This window comes from Cotesia typhae, unplaced genomic scaffold (assembly GCF_013202065.1).
Source record: "Cotesia typhae breed Kobodo isofemale line unplaced genomic scaffold, CoteBio_Ctyphae contig_4, whole genome shotgun sequence".
Lineage (NCBI taxonomy): Eukaryota > Metazoa > Arthropoda > Insecta > Hymenoptera > Braconidae > Cotesia > Cotesia typhae.
Window position 1 is genome coordinate 4,664,643 of NW_027423748.1, and position 16,012 is coordinate 4,680,654.

Here is a 16,012-nt window from a genome sequence, read left to right on the forward strand (position 1 = left end):
GCGACGTTAAAATTTCGTCAGTTTTATTCTGACATTATTAGGCACCTATGTGTTTACAAACAGATAAAATGAAATTAACAATTTTTCTTGTTAAATTAAAATACTCAATACATATATCAAAAGTTAACAAATACCTTGAAATCTTAAAGTATAAAATGTTAAAATTAATGTAATAAAAAACATAACATTATTTTGGTCTACAACATCCTGATTTAAATTAATTATATAAGAATCTAGACCTGATTAGAATAATAATAAATATTTCTTAATATAATTTATTTGTTAAAAAATTATCAGATGTCTCTCAATTTCAGTATCATAAATATATTAGGTAGCGCAAAAACCGACTAATTGTTTTTTTGAGTCTCGAGTAAAAAAATGTTAGTTTTTGATGTTTTAACAGTCCTCTGCAAAAGACAGCTCAAAAAAATTTTTCAAGAGGTCACTCCGAATTTTTTTAAGTTTCAAAATCGAATTTTTTTTTCTTGTTACGGTATAATTTTATAGACGAATAAAAAAATAAGTTTCTGAAAGTTTCAATTCAAAGTTTAAATTTTGAAAGGTCGCTCATGATTTTTTTTTTTTTTTCTTTAATTAATTATTATTTAGAGTCTAAGACCAGCTTGGGATTCGAACCGACGCCTAGCCAGTGAGTAATTGAAATATTGTTAAAATATTGTAGTTGATTAAATAAAATTATTAAATTAAAAATAAATTATGTTTTCTATATTGTGCTTGATTTTTAGTTCATCTCGAGGTGGACTTTTATCGATTATGGTATTATTAAATAAAAAAAAAAAAAATGTATGGAATTTTAATTTGAATATTAAAAGGTCGCTCGAAAAAATCTAAAGTAATGCACTAGTAAATAAAAAAATTATGAACGACCATTCAAAATTTAAATTTTAAATTGAAACTTATTTTTTTATCTATAAAATTATACCGTAACGAGAAAAAATAAAAAAAAATTCGATTTTTGAAATTTAAAAAAATTCGGAGCGATCTCTTAAAAATTTTTGTTGAGCTGTTCTTTGGAGAGGGCTCTTAAAACATCAAAAACTAACATTTTTTCACTCGAGACTCCAAAAAAAAAAAAAAAAAAAAAAAGTAGTCGGTTTTGTTGCGCCACCCTAATATATATAATTTACTTATGAAGAAAAAAATGTGATATTCGGCACAATACATTTTGTACTGTTGTAAGAATTGAAAAATCAGAATGTATAATTTTGTGATAAATTTTTATTAACTGATCTTTTTCATTAATTAAATTAACATATTAACAAATTTTTCGAAAGTATGTTTACAAATGAAACGATAAGTAAATCAGTGATAATTTTAAATTATTATAAATATGATAGCAAACTATTTTTAGTTAATAAATAATAATGATAAAATAAATAAGAAATGCGTTAATTTATTGAATATATTACGTTTACATTAGTGATTACAACACGTGAAAATACAATATTCAAAGTACTTTTATTAATCTCAGATCTTTAACACAAATCTGGATTCTTATGAAATAGTCTTACTGAGCACATCACAGCAGCTCAAAAAAATGCAAATCTACCGAGATGTTTAATTTATTTTTGCGTTTATAGTATACTTGTATATAATTAATTATTCAAGTATTGTGTATTTGTAACAAGTATGTTTAAATTATTTATTATTTATACAACTATACGAGGGTTTATTTGAAAAAATAAATTTTCTTTTAACTTCCAATTCTAATATCTATTTCAGCATTTTACTGATGCTAAAAAATATTCATATACTATTACTTTGAATAACTTTTTAAAAGTCTATAGTACATTTCAACCAACTATTAACGCAAAAAAAAAAAAAAAAAAAAATGGTAAATATAATTTGAGTTAAGATTTAATTTATACAATAAAATGTTTAACAAAGTATGAAATCATTTTGACTATAATTTTACTATTTGATAAGTGTAAAACCAATACTTTATATTTAATAATAAAATTTACATGAAATTGTTTTGAATTACCAATTATTTTTTATAATCAGGCATTTTTAAATATTATTTAATTTAAATGGCTGTTAATCAATGATTTTATAACCAGTATAGTCATAGCTAAAAAAAAAAAATTCTTACGAACTACTTGATGTGTTAAACTTCTGTTGTATAATCGATGTTTTACGTTGGGGTACGGTTTCTGGAGTTGGAATAGCATCACCAGTAGGCAAAACTCCAATTGGTTTAGGTTTTGCAGTTGACTTTTGTTTTGCCATTTGATAATCACCCGAATCAAAAAATTTTTGCTAAAATTATAAAAAAATAAACGATAAAAATAAAATAAATTAGAAAAGTAAATATGTATGAATAATGCAAATAAATATACGAACTCCTTTTGCTAATCTTTTTTGCAAAAAAGCTGAATGTCCACTGATCGGATGGCCAGCAGTAACAGGAAACTTAGCCTTCAATTTAACCTCTTCCAATTTTTCAATGTCATTTGATGAAAGCTATCGAAAAAAATATATAAATTAAAATAAATTCCACAACGTCACACACTAATGCTAATTGATAGCGTGTTAAGTAAACAATTGAAGCGTAGTGTTAATTAATTTAATATTAAATAATTATAACTGAATAATCGGATAGAATAAATAATATTATTGTAGAATGTTTATTAAAAAATACATATATTACCTCCATTGCTTGTGGAACTTCAATAGCTGTTTGTTCGTCATTCATTTTAGCACGTTTTGGAATACTATTGTTTTCAATAAGACTACGTTTTGGACAAGTTACCCTCGGCAGTCACCTCTCGAAACCTCCAAAATTGTCGCACATCGAAACTTCTATTTATTTGATGCGATACTAGCGTACTGTACAATTACTTGAAACACTTATTTGGATGAAACCAACTAAAATAATACCAAGTTAAGTTATTTTTTAATAATATTTTAATTACCGAAACTATTTAAATTTGTAAATTAAATTATAAATAATAATTTTCATGAAAATTAAAATATTAAAATAGTGTCAAATGTAGATAAACTCTACTGATAGAACGACAGCCATTCAAGCGTCATATGTTGCAATTGCTGCCAACTTCTCGCAAGTAAATTTAGCTATAACAGACTATTGAAATTACTTTTTGTGGTATAATTTATTTATTGTTCATATTTTACTGCTTTATAAGAAAGTTAAGTCATCATATTTATTTTAAATATTACAATATGATTAAATTATTTTTATTGAAGTAATAAAGATTTTTTTATACTCTTTGTAATTTTTAAAATAACAAGTGTTTGTTATTTTAATAACAACCAATTTAGACGACATTAAAGTTAGCAGTCATTATAGAATTTTGTAATTTTATTAAAAAAAAAAAAAAATTAATTCCAAAAATGTATTTTTAAAAATTGCATTTTTAATTTTTTAAAATTTCTAAAAGTCAATTTTTTTCCTAATTTTTTTGCCATAATTTAATTGTTAGAAAAATTCTAAAATTATCAAATATCTGCTAAATTTATTTTTATTAAACTTAGCTGTCACTTGACAATTTTAAAAATTTTTTAACAAAAAAATTTGTTTTAAAAAATTTCTTTTTTTAATTTATTAAAATTTTTACAAGTTCATTTTTTTAATAATTTTTTTGCCATAATTTATTTGTTAAAAAAATTCTAAAATTATTAAATACCTGCTAAATTTATTTTCATCTAAATTTAATGATAATACTGAAGTTAGCCGTCATTGTCAATTTTAAAAATTTTTAAAAATACTTCTAAAAATTTTCACTTTTAATTTTTATTAATTTTCACATATGAAATTTTTTAATTAAATATTTTTATAAAAATTGCATTATTATAAAATTTTAAAATAATCTCTAACATCTGCCAACTTCAGTATCATTTATTTTATTGGTAGCATTGATTTACTTTGAAATTTTTGTAGACATCTGTCACCTGAAAAGTCGTTATTATTTTTTTCGTCACCTTGTGAATTACTAATTGATTTTTTTTCATTTAAAACAATGGATTTCAGTAAAAAGGTAAGTGTTTTGTAAACTTGTCAATAATCAATCACATAAATAAATGTTTTTATTATTTATTTAGTCTATGATGAATTCAACGCCGATTTCCATCAGTGGCGATAATACAATTGGAGCCATGAGATATTTGTCAGCAACACAAATAAGTTCCAGACCAGAATTTCTCCAAGAGGATACAACCGACGATATTATTAATAAACTTAAACTTTTATTAAATGCTATCCATGAAGTATCAGCGGAAAATAAAGTCCTTGAGAGGGACACTAATAAGATTTTAAGTGCAATAGATTTGGAGCCACAATCATTGTCCCGAGAAGTAAATACAGGGTTGAATAAAATAACAGCGATTTTAAGGAAAGAAAATTTAACTGAAATTGACGAAAATAAATTATTAATAAACATGGAACGTAGAAAGTTAGATGAATTAAAAAAATCACGGGAGGATAGAGATTTGAAAAAAAAATATGAGGACTTGTGTAATAAATATGCCAATATTCAGGATAAATTTCATTATGTACAAGAAAATGTTAATTCTTTAAATGAATTTATTGTTGCAAAAAGTAAAGACAACGAAAATGATTATGCAAATATAGTTCATAAATCAACTAAATTGAATGATTACAACAAAGCATTAAGTGCCAAGGAACAGGAACTAGCACTAATGGACATACCTCATGATTATCAGAATAAAATATTAGAAAAACATAAAGAGTACATGCAGTCAGCTGGTGAATTAGCTACGATTAATAAATCATTAAGTCAGTACGGTGATTTACCGCCTGACATTTTACAAGCACGAGCTGTTGTCGAACAGTTAGAGAAAAAACGCCAAGAAACTAAACGACTACTTGAAGAGAAAATGCACCAATAATTGTTTTATAATTTACAATAGTTATTACTCCAAGACTAAAATATTTATTTTTCCAACTTGTTTATTATTATCATTAAAATTATTGAACATTTCAATTAAAAGAAACAATCTTGAATACGAAAGATGACTTATTTATTTATTTACTTATTTACAATATTAACATTAATTTTTTGACAATAAAATTTGTTACACTGAGTTATATGCTTTGTTAGAATTTACGCCTCTAGATTTTATAAATTAAATGTAAATGTATGGTAATTTTGCAACAAAATAATTAAAATATTTATCTTCTTATATGCAATGAAGATTAATGTTAAAAATTTACCGCATAATTGTAAATTTTTTTTGCCATAATTTATTCGTTACAAAGATTCTTAAAATTGTTAACTATCTGCTAAGTTAATTTTCATTAAATTTCTAATTTAATAAATTAAGAATTAATATTAAATTATAAGATTTAGAGGTATAAACAACAACAAAGTGTAATTTAATATAAAGTAAATTTTTTCAAGTGTTTTAAAATCCATATTTAGATTTGGCTTGCCTCCTCGCAAGTTTATTAGCAGCCCATTGGTTTTTTAGTTCAAGCTCCATAGCTTTAGCTTGATGAGCAAGGTATGTAATTTGATGTTTCTTTTTAGATTGACCACTGGGTCCAGAACCAAGTGATACTGGTCTTTGTACTGGCTCTTCAGTTAATGCTTTTATTAACCAATCCCGTTTGTCTGGTTTTATGTCTTCACCATTAATATCAATTATCTCGGTTTCATTAACGATTTGATGTTTCCGTTTAATTCCACGTTTCCCACAAAGATATTCAATAGCTTTATCATCAAACGCAACATTTCCTTCGCTGTCTAAACGGAATTCTTGCTCGGGTACTGGCAGTTTTGGACCAACTGCAGCTTTATTTTTCATTAATATCTCATCTCTCGGTAAATTCATTACTGTACTTGTTAATGTCCTTTGATCTTGATCGTTGATTTCAAGTTCCTCATCATCATTTGTAGTTTCAGCAGTACAATTTGAAACTTCCATTTTTTCTGGCATCGGTAATAGATGCGACGCTAAAGCTTGTTCCGAAATTGGTAAGTTTACAGGTTCAGATAATGAAAAAAAGTCAATACCGCTTTTGCTGCTGACTTTTGGATCCTCTTCATCTTCAGAGTCTGAAGCATATGTGATGGCATCGAGGGCCTTTGAAGTTTTAGTTTCTTCAACCTGTTTATTGATTTGGGTATGATTTTGAGCGCTCTTTTTCATTTGAGTTGGTTTTAACGCTAATGGTGTAACTGAACTTGGTTTTTTAGTCAAAACATGAGGAACCATATTTTTGGTACTAATTAATTCATTTTTCGGCGCAGGGAGTTTGGCTAATACTCCTGGCAATCCCTGTGGATCAAACAAATAATTAGTTATTTAATGAACTTCATATCAATATTAGGAATATTGAAATAAGACATTGAAAAGTTAAAGAAAAATATAAAAAAAAGAGAAAAAAATAAAACCGATTTTGTGTTAAGGGGGTCCTGGGTCTAGAAGCATGAATTCCAGGTAATTTTTGAAAGTGCCGTAAAAAAAAAAAAAAAAAAAAAAAAAAAGGAAATCAATATTTTTACCATCTATTTTTTTTTTATAAGTTATTTATTAATATTATACGAATACAGAAAAAAAAATAAAAAAAGTTGAAAATTCAAAAAATTAGCAGCTGATGAAGTAGGGGGATCTCAAAAAATTGGCTCCTGACTATACCCACGATTCCAATCCTCCTAACAATTGGAACCATGATTATCCCCAAATTTCAATTTTTACTACTTTTAAAAAATTCGAAGAAATCAAGAAAAGTGATTTTTTTTTAATTTTTAAGTCACTCGCCATTTTTTGAAAAAAATTTTTTTTTAACTTTCCCGTAGTTCCAACCATAGCGACATTACTGTAGATTAATAATCTTTTTTATTTTTTTGATTCAGATTGGTAGGAGGATTAAAAAAAACATGAATGCAAAGTGAGCACATAACTGACACCATAGCAACAATTTTTTAATTGTAATTTATAAATTAATCAGTTGAAATTAAAGATAAATTCATAATTAATTAATCAAAATATTGCGATTATCGAATGTCTGTTATTTTTACGTCATGATAGTGAAATCCAGAGACTTTTGACCATTTTTTGAAATTTTATGTAAAAAACAAACTTTCGCACGTAAAATTTTGTTTTTAAAACTTTTAAAAATTATCAAAAGCTTCATAATTTCAGTATTCTGGAAATTATTATTATTATTTAAGAAACACATTATTATACCTTTGATAGTTGAGGTTTTCGAACAACTTTGGTCGGTTTTTCAACATCGTCAAACTGAAAAAGAAAAAAAAAAATCAAAATTAGATAATCGATTTAAAACTGTATAATTTAATTGATTAATGACATTAAATTTAGCTTTCACTTCACAATTGTTTTAATTTTCTTTAACAAATAAATTACAGCAAAAAAAATTATTAAAAAAATAGACTTGTAGAAATTTTAATAAATTAAAAATGCAATTTTTTAAAAATCATTTTTTTGTTAAAGAAAATTAAAAAATTGCCAAGTGACAGCTAACTTCAATGTCATAATTAATTAAAGAAAATCTTGAAAAAAAATAACTTACATCAGATAAAGATGGAATTGATATTTTTACTGGCTCTCTGATTTTTTTAATCGGTTTTTCGATATTTATGTTTTTCATAGACAGAATAGGAATATCATCAAGTTCTTCTTCAATTTCTTCGCTAATAATCTCATTCTTAGGTTTTGGGAGTATGTTAAAAAATAAACTATCTGACGAGTTATCTACATCATTGCTCGAGTCTAACCTACAATTTTCTTGAATTTTTTGTCTTGGCTCGGGTGATTTTAATTCTATATTATTTTGGATTAATTTACTATTTTTTAAACTATCAGAACTAATTGTGCTTTCAACATTTTTTGTTGTGTTTTCCTTTGGACAATCGTCATTGTCACTTTCATCACTACTGTCATATGCCACCAAACCTGCTAAGCTCATAATGAAAATTTTATTTGAAAACAATTTGAAATCTATTTTTTATCACAATAATAACATAAATTATTTGTTAAAAAAAATTTCCAAACGAATTTACACGAATTTTAGAAACTTTATTGTTGAAGGTTAAACTTTATTTACGTTTGTACTCTTGTGTGGTCGTTACTCAAATAACCCCACAAAATAATGATGACACTGAAGTTGGCAGACATTAAAAATTATTTTAAATTTTATAATAATGCAATTTAAAAAAAAAAAAATTAATTAAAAAGTTTCACGAGCAAAAATTAATAAAAATTACAAGTGAAAATTTTTAGAAGCATTTTTTTATTGCAATTGATTTGTTATTAAAATCTTTAAAATTAACAGCTGACGGCTAACTTCAGCATTATAAATAATAAAATGATTTTTATCAAAATAAAGAGGGCGACAAGAGCTTGGTTTACTCCGTCGTTATTACAAATTCGAGGGTATTAACTTACAAGTAGTGACACCTGTTAGAAATTATTTTAATAAAACGAAAGTAATTATAAAAAAAAAAAAAAATTGAAATAGCTTACAGAAATTTCACTATGTAACAGCTGATAAAGAGAGTAATTAAATAGTACATGATATAACGTCGACAATTGAAAAGTACGTCAATAATTTATTTTTAACAATTGTTTAACAAATTTAAATTAATTAAATTTATTTTTTGAATTTTTATAAGTCAATTACAATAAAAAAATGCTTCTAAAAATTTCCACATAATTTTTTTTCTCATTTTCACATGTGGAATTTTTATGACATTAAAGTTAGCTGTCACTAGACAATTTTTTAATTTTTTTTAACAAAAAAATTCGTTTTAAAAAATTATTTTTAAAAAATTGCATTTTTGATTTATTAAAATTTCTACAAGTCCATTTTTTTGATAATTTTTTTTTGCTGCAACTTATTTGTTAAAAAAAATTAAAGCAATTGTGAAGTGACAGCTAAATTTAATGTCATGGAATACTTTTGTTAAATTTTTTTTTATAATAACTCAGGTTGACGAGATTAGAGATTTGGGAATTTATATGAATCATAACTAGCTATTACCCGCCCGCTTCGCTGCGATTTTTATAGAATTGTATTTTTAGATCTACAAATTTTATCGAATTAGCATATTTCTTGTATCCATGTAATTATTTCAGCTAATACTCATTGTAATTTATAATGTGCAATCATTATAATGTTTGCGTGGCTTTTTTTCAAAAATAAATAATAATTGACACGACGAAAAAAATTTGAAATGAGAATTCGGAGTCTATAGGAGCTATAGCTTGGAAATTAAAAATGTTTAATGTTAACATTTACCTTCGCAAACCCCTGTGAGATGAGCTATCGTAAAATTTGCCCATAGACTTTTTCTACATCTCTTACAGAAGATTCCTACCAAATTTGGAGTCGATAGGAGCTATAGTTTAAAAACGGGAATTTTTCATTATTAACGTCCCCGCAATCCTCTTTAGGGTAGAATATCGTAAAGTTCGTTCATAAATTATTTTTTCATCACTTACAGAAAATTCCAGCAAATTTGGAGTCTGTAGGAGTTATAGTTTGAAAATTAAAAATTTTGATTGTTAATACCCACCCCCGCAACCCTCTGTGAGGTGAGATATCGTAAAATTCGTTTATAGATTATTTCTACATCTCTTACAGAAGATTTTTACCAAATTTGGAGTCGATAAGAGCTATAGTTTAAAAATGGGAATTTTTCATTGTTAATACCCTCGCAACTCCCCTTGTGGGTGGAATTTTGTAAAATCCGTTATTAGCTGACCGTTACTCAGCAAAAGGAATATTCCTGCCAAATTTCAAGTCTCTAGGTGTTATAGTTCCAAAGATATCGTGATGAGTGACAATATCTATAGAAAGTCTCCTATAAGATGAAACTGAAGTTAACAGGCACTTGAAAATTTTTAGATTTTTAGAAAATTATTTATAAAAATGTCATTTATAATTTTTCAGAGCTTCTAAAGATGAAATTTTTAAATCAAATTTTCTTACTATAATTTGTTTGTTAAAAAAACGTTAAAAATGATCAGATGTCTCTCAATTTCAGTATCATACAATAAGCTCACATTTGAGATGCATTTGAATAATATATAGTGACCAGAGTTAACCTCATACTTAGTAACATACTGAGGTCAAGTAAAGACTTCGAGGATGATGAAACAGTAGTTTTATAATTTAACACCCCAGTGAGACCGATTCTAGAGGATGAGTGCGTGATATGGGACCCGATTTACAATTATCAGATTAAGAAGCTTGAATTTGTACAAAGAAAATTTATAAACCACATTAAATATCAAAATGGTAAAAAAAATGTCTTCATAGATTGTCGTCAAGCGTATGAATATATCGGAAATTCTTTTCTTGCTGATAGAAGAAAATATCTAACGCTCTGATAATACTGAAGTTAGCGGTCAGCTGTCAATTTTAAAATTTTTTTTAACAAATTAATTACAAAAAAAAAATGCTTCTAAAAATTTTCACTTGTAATTTTTATTAATTTTTACGTGTGAAACTTTTTAATTAAATTTTTTTTTAATAATTTAATTGCTATCAAATTTCAAAATAATTTTTAATATCTGTCAACTTCAGTGTTATGACGTTTTGTTGTGGAGCTAATATTCTTAACGGACATTTGGATCAAACAAAAAGTTTTGAACATCCTAGCAAGACATCGTGCAACCATAAATTTATAAATGAGCAAGGTTTCAAAAACACTAATTTTTTACAGTAGCTCTTATAACTTCCTACAGATTACCGAAATCGAATGAATCTTCATTTAGTCAAATACTGTGATCAAAGTCCAAGACAACTTATTCAGTTTGATAATTCAAAACTATTTTTTAATGAGTAAATTTGATCCAAAACTGTGAATTGTATGTATTTTCGACGATGCCTCTTTCGAATTTCTTGATCGGGTTCTACATGTAACTGTATATAATTTTCGTTCAGTAGCAATCATGTCATTACGATAATTTATATATAGACATACAATTTTTGAAGAATTAAAGTGTAATTTTTTTCACATGAAATTCGTAAAATGAACAAAAATGCCCAGTAGTTTATTCAGGATGTATAATTGTTTAATTTCTTTCATTATTAAATGAACGGTTTCAAACGTCGAGATCTGATGAAAACTCGATTTTTGCAAAACGGGGTAAAACCAATAACTTCCCGATTTTTGAAAATTTTCAATTTCCTTCGCGGGAAGTTTAAAAACGAATCCAAATATGTTAATTTATTTTCTCGATCTAATGATAAAAAAATAATCCTAATTAGTGAAAATTGACTGTAAGGGTTATCGAATAAAGTTTTTTTTTTTTTTTATTAACAGTACAGAAATAATTATTATCCAGAACATTATTAGAACAGTCAAAAAGCGTAAGTTTGATATCCGTTCTGATTACCGTCCGTCTGCAAAATCTCGCTCTTTTATGCAATTTAAGCGTTTATTAAAGTTTGCTCGCAAATGAAACGAAGTCCATATAACCTACCTAATTTAGCGAGTAGCATTTTCAAGTGGGGGCCACTCCACCAGAGGAGGTAGTAGGGTTCTATTGACAGCGGTTATTGCCTAACTGCGTACCTCTACCTAATATGCGCGCTCGGGGATCTGCATACAGGGCTAGGCCGCCCAAACGAAAACTGCGAACACGGTCGCTCGAATCTTTAATTCGCGGCGGTGAACGAGTAGATAGAGCTTCATGCTATGCCCCAGGCTCGACACAGTACTTTCATAATACCACGTTTAACGTTCGTTCTTTCATCGCAGCTATTCTCCATCCGATTTATATCTCTCTATCCATAAAACTTCTATTTTTTTTTCTTTTCACATCAAAATCTGTCTCTTATTAATTATTTCTCCATGCTGTGGCTTTGTGTTTACCAATGACCATAAAAAAATTTAACATTTCGTTTATGATAAAGTCAATGAAAATTATATTAAAAAATTTTAAATATATTTGGGTCATTCCATGTCAAATCGACAAATAGTTGGAATCGATCCCTTTCGATTTGGACAAATTTTGGTCAGAAGTTTTCTTTTATCATATAACGAAGTTCTGCCAAAGGAAAAAAAACAAAAAAATTTTTTTTCCAAAGATATGCAAATTCAAAATTTCGCAATTTTTTCAGATTTTCAATCTTTTTTTTTGTAATATCTTGAATGCTATTATAGATACAGGAATGGCCCTTTATTTGTTTGAAAGGGAACACTTAGGGCTATTGAGAAAAAAATGTTTTGGAAAAAAATTTTTAAAAATGCCAAATTTGTAAAATTTTGAATTTTTGAAAACCGTTAAAAATGACGTTTGCAATTAAAATTTTGGCTCAAGTTTTTTTGTTGAATGCCTTGTACTGATCTTAATAGATTCTGAAATTTTGAGAAGGGTATTTTTTTTTTTTTTTCAAAAATATGAATTTTTGAATTTCAAAAAAAAATTTTTTTTCGTTTTTTGCAATATTTAATTAATATAAAGTTATGCAGATACATAGTATTGTAATTTTGAGCATTATAAAAATTAAATACATGACGTGGAAATATTAAATAATAAATTATTTTTTAATTTTTTTTTTTTTTATTTTTTGGACATAATCTTAAAGTCAGTTTCTATATTTCAATTACAGTTGAGGAGTTGAATTTCAAAAGGGTATCTTTTCATTTTTGATTAATCGAGACAAAAAACTGTTTATCTTCAATTATAAATATTTTCATTGAACTTTTTTAATTTAGCTACAAAGTGCTGCTATCGGTTATGAAGCTACAATTCGATTTTTATTCCGAAATCTTCATAATTCTTGAAGTAATTAATATTAAAAAGCTCAAAAAACTGCTCTTTTATAATATGAAAAGATACCTTTTTGAAAATCAGCTCCCCAGTTTTTAACTATTTGTCGATTTGACATGGAATGGCCCATTAGTATTTTGCTATTAAACTTTTTCAATTAATAAATAAATTTCCTAAATTTTTCTTTGGTATGTTTAAAGTTTTATCATTTTAACATTATATCAACTTAAATTAATTAATGAGGAGACGTTTTTTAAAAAAAAAAAATTATTTTTAAAACACTAATACATTCTATAGAAAAATTAACTTAATTCAAAAGAAATAATCTTGAACTAAGATCATAGTTTAAAAAAGTTAGACCATTTTGAATCAAGTAAAAAAGTTCTTGAACTAAAAAATTGTAAATTTCATTTCCAAGCTTCAGTTAAAATTGGAGTTAATTATATGTATAGATATATTGTCTATATTTTATTAGATAACAAAATGATGAGTTTTTACTCAAAACGAATTTTTCCAAATTTCACACAAAAATAAATAAATATCAAAATTTACTCAGATTCTGGTTAGTTTTTACAGTTACAAATAGTATATCGAACTCCGGAGTGGGATAACATTAAATATTACGATATATAATGTGAACAAATATAAAAGCCAATATTTGAAGGCGTGAAAGGCGCAAAACAGAGTAGGGCGTGTAAAAGCTTTTACAATACTTGAAAATAGATTTTAATGCCGTTCTGGACTCTAAATTTCTCAAAAAAATATTGCTTAAAAAAAATTAAAATTTTTTTTTCCTGCACATGTTCTTTACATGATTAGAAATAAATTTGAACAAACCCAAAAATATCATTTTGAAAATTTTGAGATCAATTGACGGAGCTGGTTTTAATTGTATTAATACACTGAAAAAAAAAATTATCTTAAATCGAGAGAAAAATTCTTGAACCAAGAAAGAAATTTTGAAGAGGGTAATTGTCTTGAATCAAGACCAAAAATTCTTTAATCAAGTAAAATTTATTAGTCTAAGAATTTTTCTACTCAAATCAAGAAGATTAAATTCTTCAAAATTGTACACTTGATTCAAGAACATTTTTTTTCTGTGTATAATTGAATTTTATAAATAAAAAATTATAAATATTTATGACAGTTTTTCAAGATTATAATTGGTGTTAAGTTAAAAATTTTTTTTCCAAAAAACATAAATTTCATCTCAAGTCCAATAAAAGCTAGTTTTAAACAATGTATTGTTACTATAAAGAAAAAAAAAACTAAATAAATTAGCTAAATTTTTTTATTTAAATAAATGCTTATAGAGAGTAGCTATTGTGTAATATAATAACGGGTGCTTTTGAAACTTCATTTAATTGACGGAATATTAACTCGTCGAGCGAGATTAACTCCGAAGCATATACTTGATGGTGAAAACGATGACATCACTATTAAACTCCTGTCAACCCGCGGAAATTGATTAAACCATCAAATTAGCTAAACCAATATTAACACATCAAGGTTCAAGCTACCTGACTTGCAATCCTTTCTGCCCTATACTGTATGCTATTATATACTATATACTACACATATGTTTTCTCTCTCTCCTTCTCCCTCTCCCTTGCTACCTCATACACAGTTCTATTGGGCATTCAATGGTCTGATTATTCTCTAAATTGTCTGCACCAAGTTTGCTCGAAGAGCATGTAATTTTATCGTTTAACACCACGTCAATGTTCTATGAGCTTTGACCAAAATCAATTACGACTCAGCAATTGCTAATTTAATAATGATTAATTAATAAATACATTTAATTTTTTACTGATATTTTTCATTCAGCTTGGTTAATACATTTTAGTCAACTCTGGACTTTTTTTATGCTCATCATACCCGAAATAATTGAACAAAGTTAAACTCGGCGCGACAAGTAATCGTCGATGATTTACTTTGGCGTAGGAATCCCGGAGTGCCGGACATATAGACTAATGTCAAGGGAAGTGTGAACAATTTCGCGCATTGTACACGCAAGTTTAATATATATATAGGAGCGTTTGAGGGGAGAGGGGATAGGACCCCCATATGGATGACTACCGAGATAATTATTGGGAGGCCGTTTGAAACTAACTGTTTCCTTCATTAGTAGTCTCAGTTCGCTCGTTTCTCCCTTGAATTTTGCCCAGAATTGCCTGCTATTATCATAATTGCGCTATTACCGATAATATCTGCAACTCTCGGTCTACGATGCGCTTATAATCCATTTTGTATTTATAGTCCTAGTGCTTTTGGAGTGCGAAAAGCCGCTCAACAGCTTCCACACTCTCTTTCTCTCCTTTACTTTAATATAACACACTCAAATTTATTATGTATAGATATATACACATTTATTTAAATGTATATCTATATTAACTTTCATATATTAGTCAAGCTCAATCATTGTTGTTGTAACTTCTTCAGACACTATAACGATTACAATAATAGTTATTGCTCATATATTTAATGATAAATATTATATGTTGATAAAATAATAATAATTGTAAGTAAATTGATCAAGTATAATGTTAGCGGTGCGTTGTTTTCTTGTGTGGCATGGAATGGCCCATCAGTATTTTGCTATTAAACTTTTTCAATTAATAAATAAATTCTCTAAATTTTTCTTTGGTATATTTAAAATTTTATCATTATATCAACTTAAATTAATTAATGAAAAGACGTTTTTTAGAAAAAAAAATTATTTTTAAAACACTAATACATTCTATAGAAAAATTAACTTAATTCAAAAGAAATAATCTTGAATTAAGATCATAGTTTAAAAAAGTTAGACCATTTTGAATCAAGTAAAAAAGTTCTTAAACTAAAAAATTGTAAATTTCATTTGATTCAAGAACTTTTCTACTTGACTTAGTACAGAAACTTTCTTCAAAATGATTTTCTCGGTTGAAATTTTTTTATTATTTTTTATATTAACTTCCATATATTAGTCAAGCTCAATCACTATTGTTGTAACTTCTTCAGCCACTAACAATTACAATAATAGTTATTGCTCACATATTTAATGATAAATATTATATGTTGATAAAATAATGATAATAAATTTATCAAGCATAATGTTAGCGGTGTGTTGTTTTCTTGTGTGGTAATTAGACTTCCCAGTTGGAGACGATGATCTGGGTCTGACAGTTTTTAGAAGGGCACATAATATAATAGCGGTTTGCCAACCTCGAACCCACAAATCAATTTCTAACTCATTATTATTATCATCATACAAAGTATC

The 16,012-nt window shown here is 26.5% G+C and overlaps 3 protein-coding genes across 4 annotated transcripts; 1 reads left to right on the forward strand and 2 right to left on the reverse strand.

The window, feature by feature from the left end:
• Positions 1–1,394: 1,394 nt before the first annotated feature.
• Positions 1,395–2,813, reverse strand: Endos (endosulfine alpha). Its single transcript, XM_074243402.1, has 3 exons — positions 2,672–2,813; positions 2,365–2,484; positions 1,395–2,280 (listed from the first exon to the last, which is right to left on the reverse strand). The coding sequence occupies exons 1-3, from the start codon at positions 2,714–2,716 to the stop codon at positions 2,110–2,112; spliced, it is 336 nt and encodes a 111-aa protein (XP_074099503.1). The 5' UTR covers positions 2,717–2,813; the 3' UTR covers positions 1,395–2,109.
• Positions 2,814–3,004: 191 nt separating this feature from the next.
• Positions 3,005–5,012, forward strand: LOC141527757 (uncharacterized). Of its 2 annotated transcripts, none has more exons than XM_074243400.1 (3): positions 3,005–3,086; positions 3,923–4,019; positions 4,084–5,012. In XM_074243400.1, exons 1-3 carry the CDS (start codon positions 3,058–3,060, stop codon positions 4,888–4,890), a joined length of 933 nt encoding a protein of 310 aa, XP_074099501.1. In that variant the 5' UTR covers positions 3,005–3,057; the 3' UTR covers positions 4,891–5,012. The 2 variants fall into 2 exon arrangements, with proteins under 2 accessions (XP_074099501.1, XP_074099502.1); XM_074243401.1 differs by lacking the exon at positions 3,005–3,086 and adding an exon at positions 3,190–3,227.
• Positions 5,013–5,145: 133 nt separating this feature from the next.
• Positions 5,146–8,247, reverse strand: LOC141527756 (proline-rich protein PRCC). The gene is made up of 3 exons (XM_074243399.1): positions 7,541–8,247; positions 7,195–7,248; positions 5,146–6,282 (listed from the first exon to the last, which is right to left on the reverse strand). The coding sequence occupies exons 1-3, from the start codon at positions 7,934–7,936 to the stop codon at positions 5,407–5,409; spliced, it is 1,326 nt and encodes a 441-aa protein (XP_074099500.1). The 5' UTR covers positions 7,937–8,247; the 3' UTR covers positions 5,146–5,406.
• Between the last annotated feature and the right edge of the window lie 7,765 nt (positions 8,248–16,012).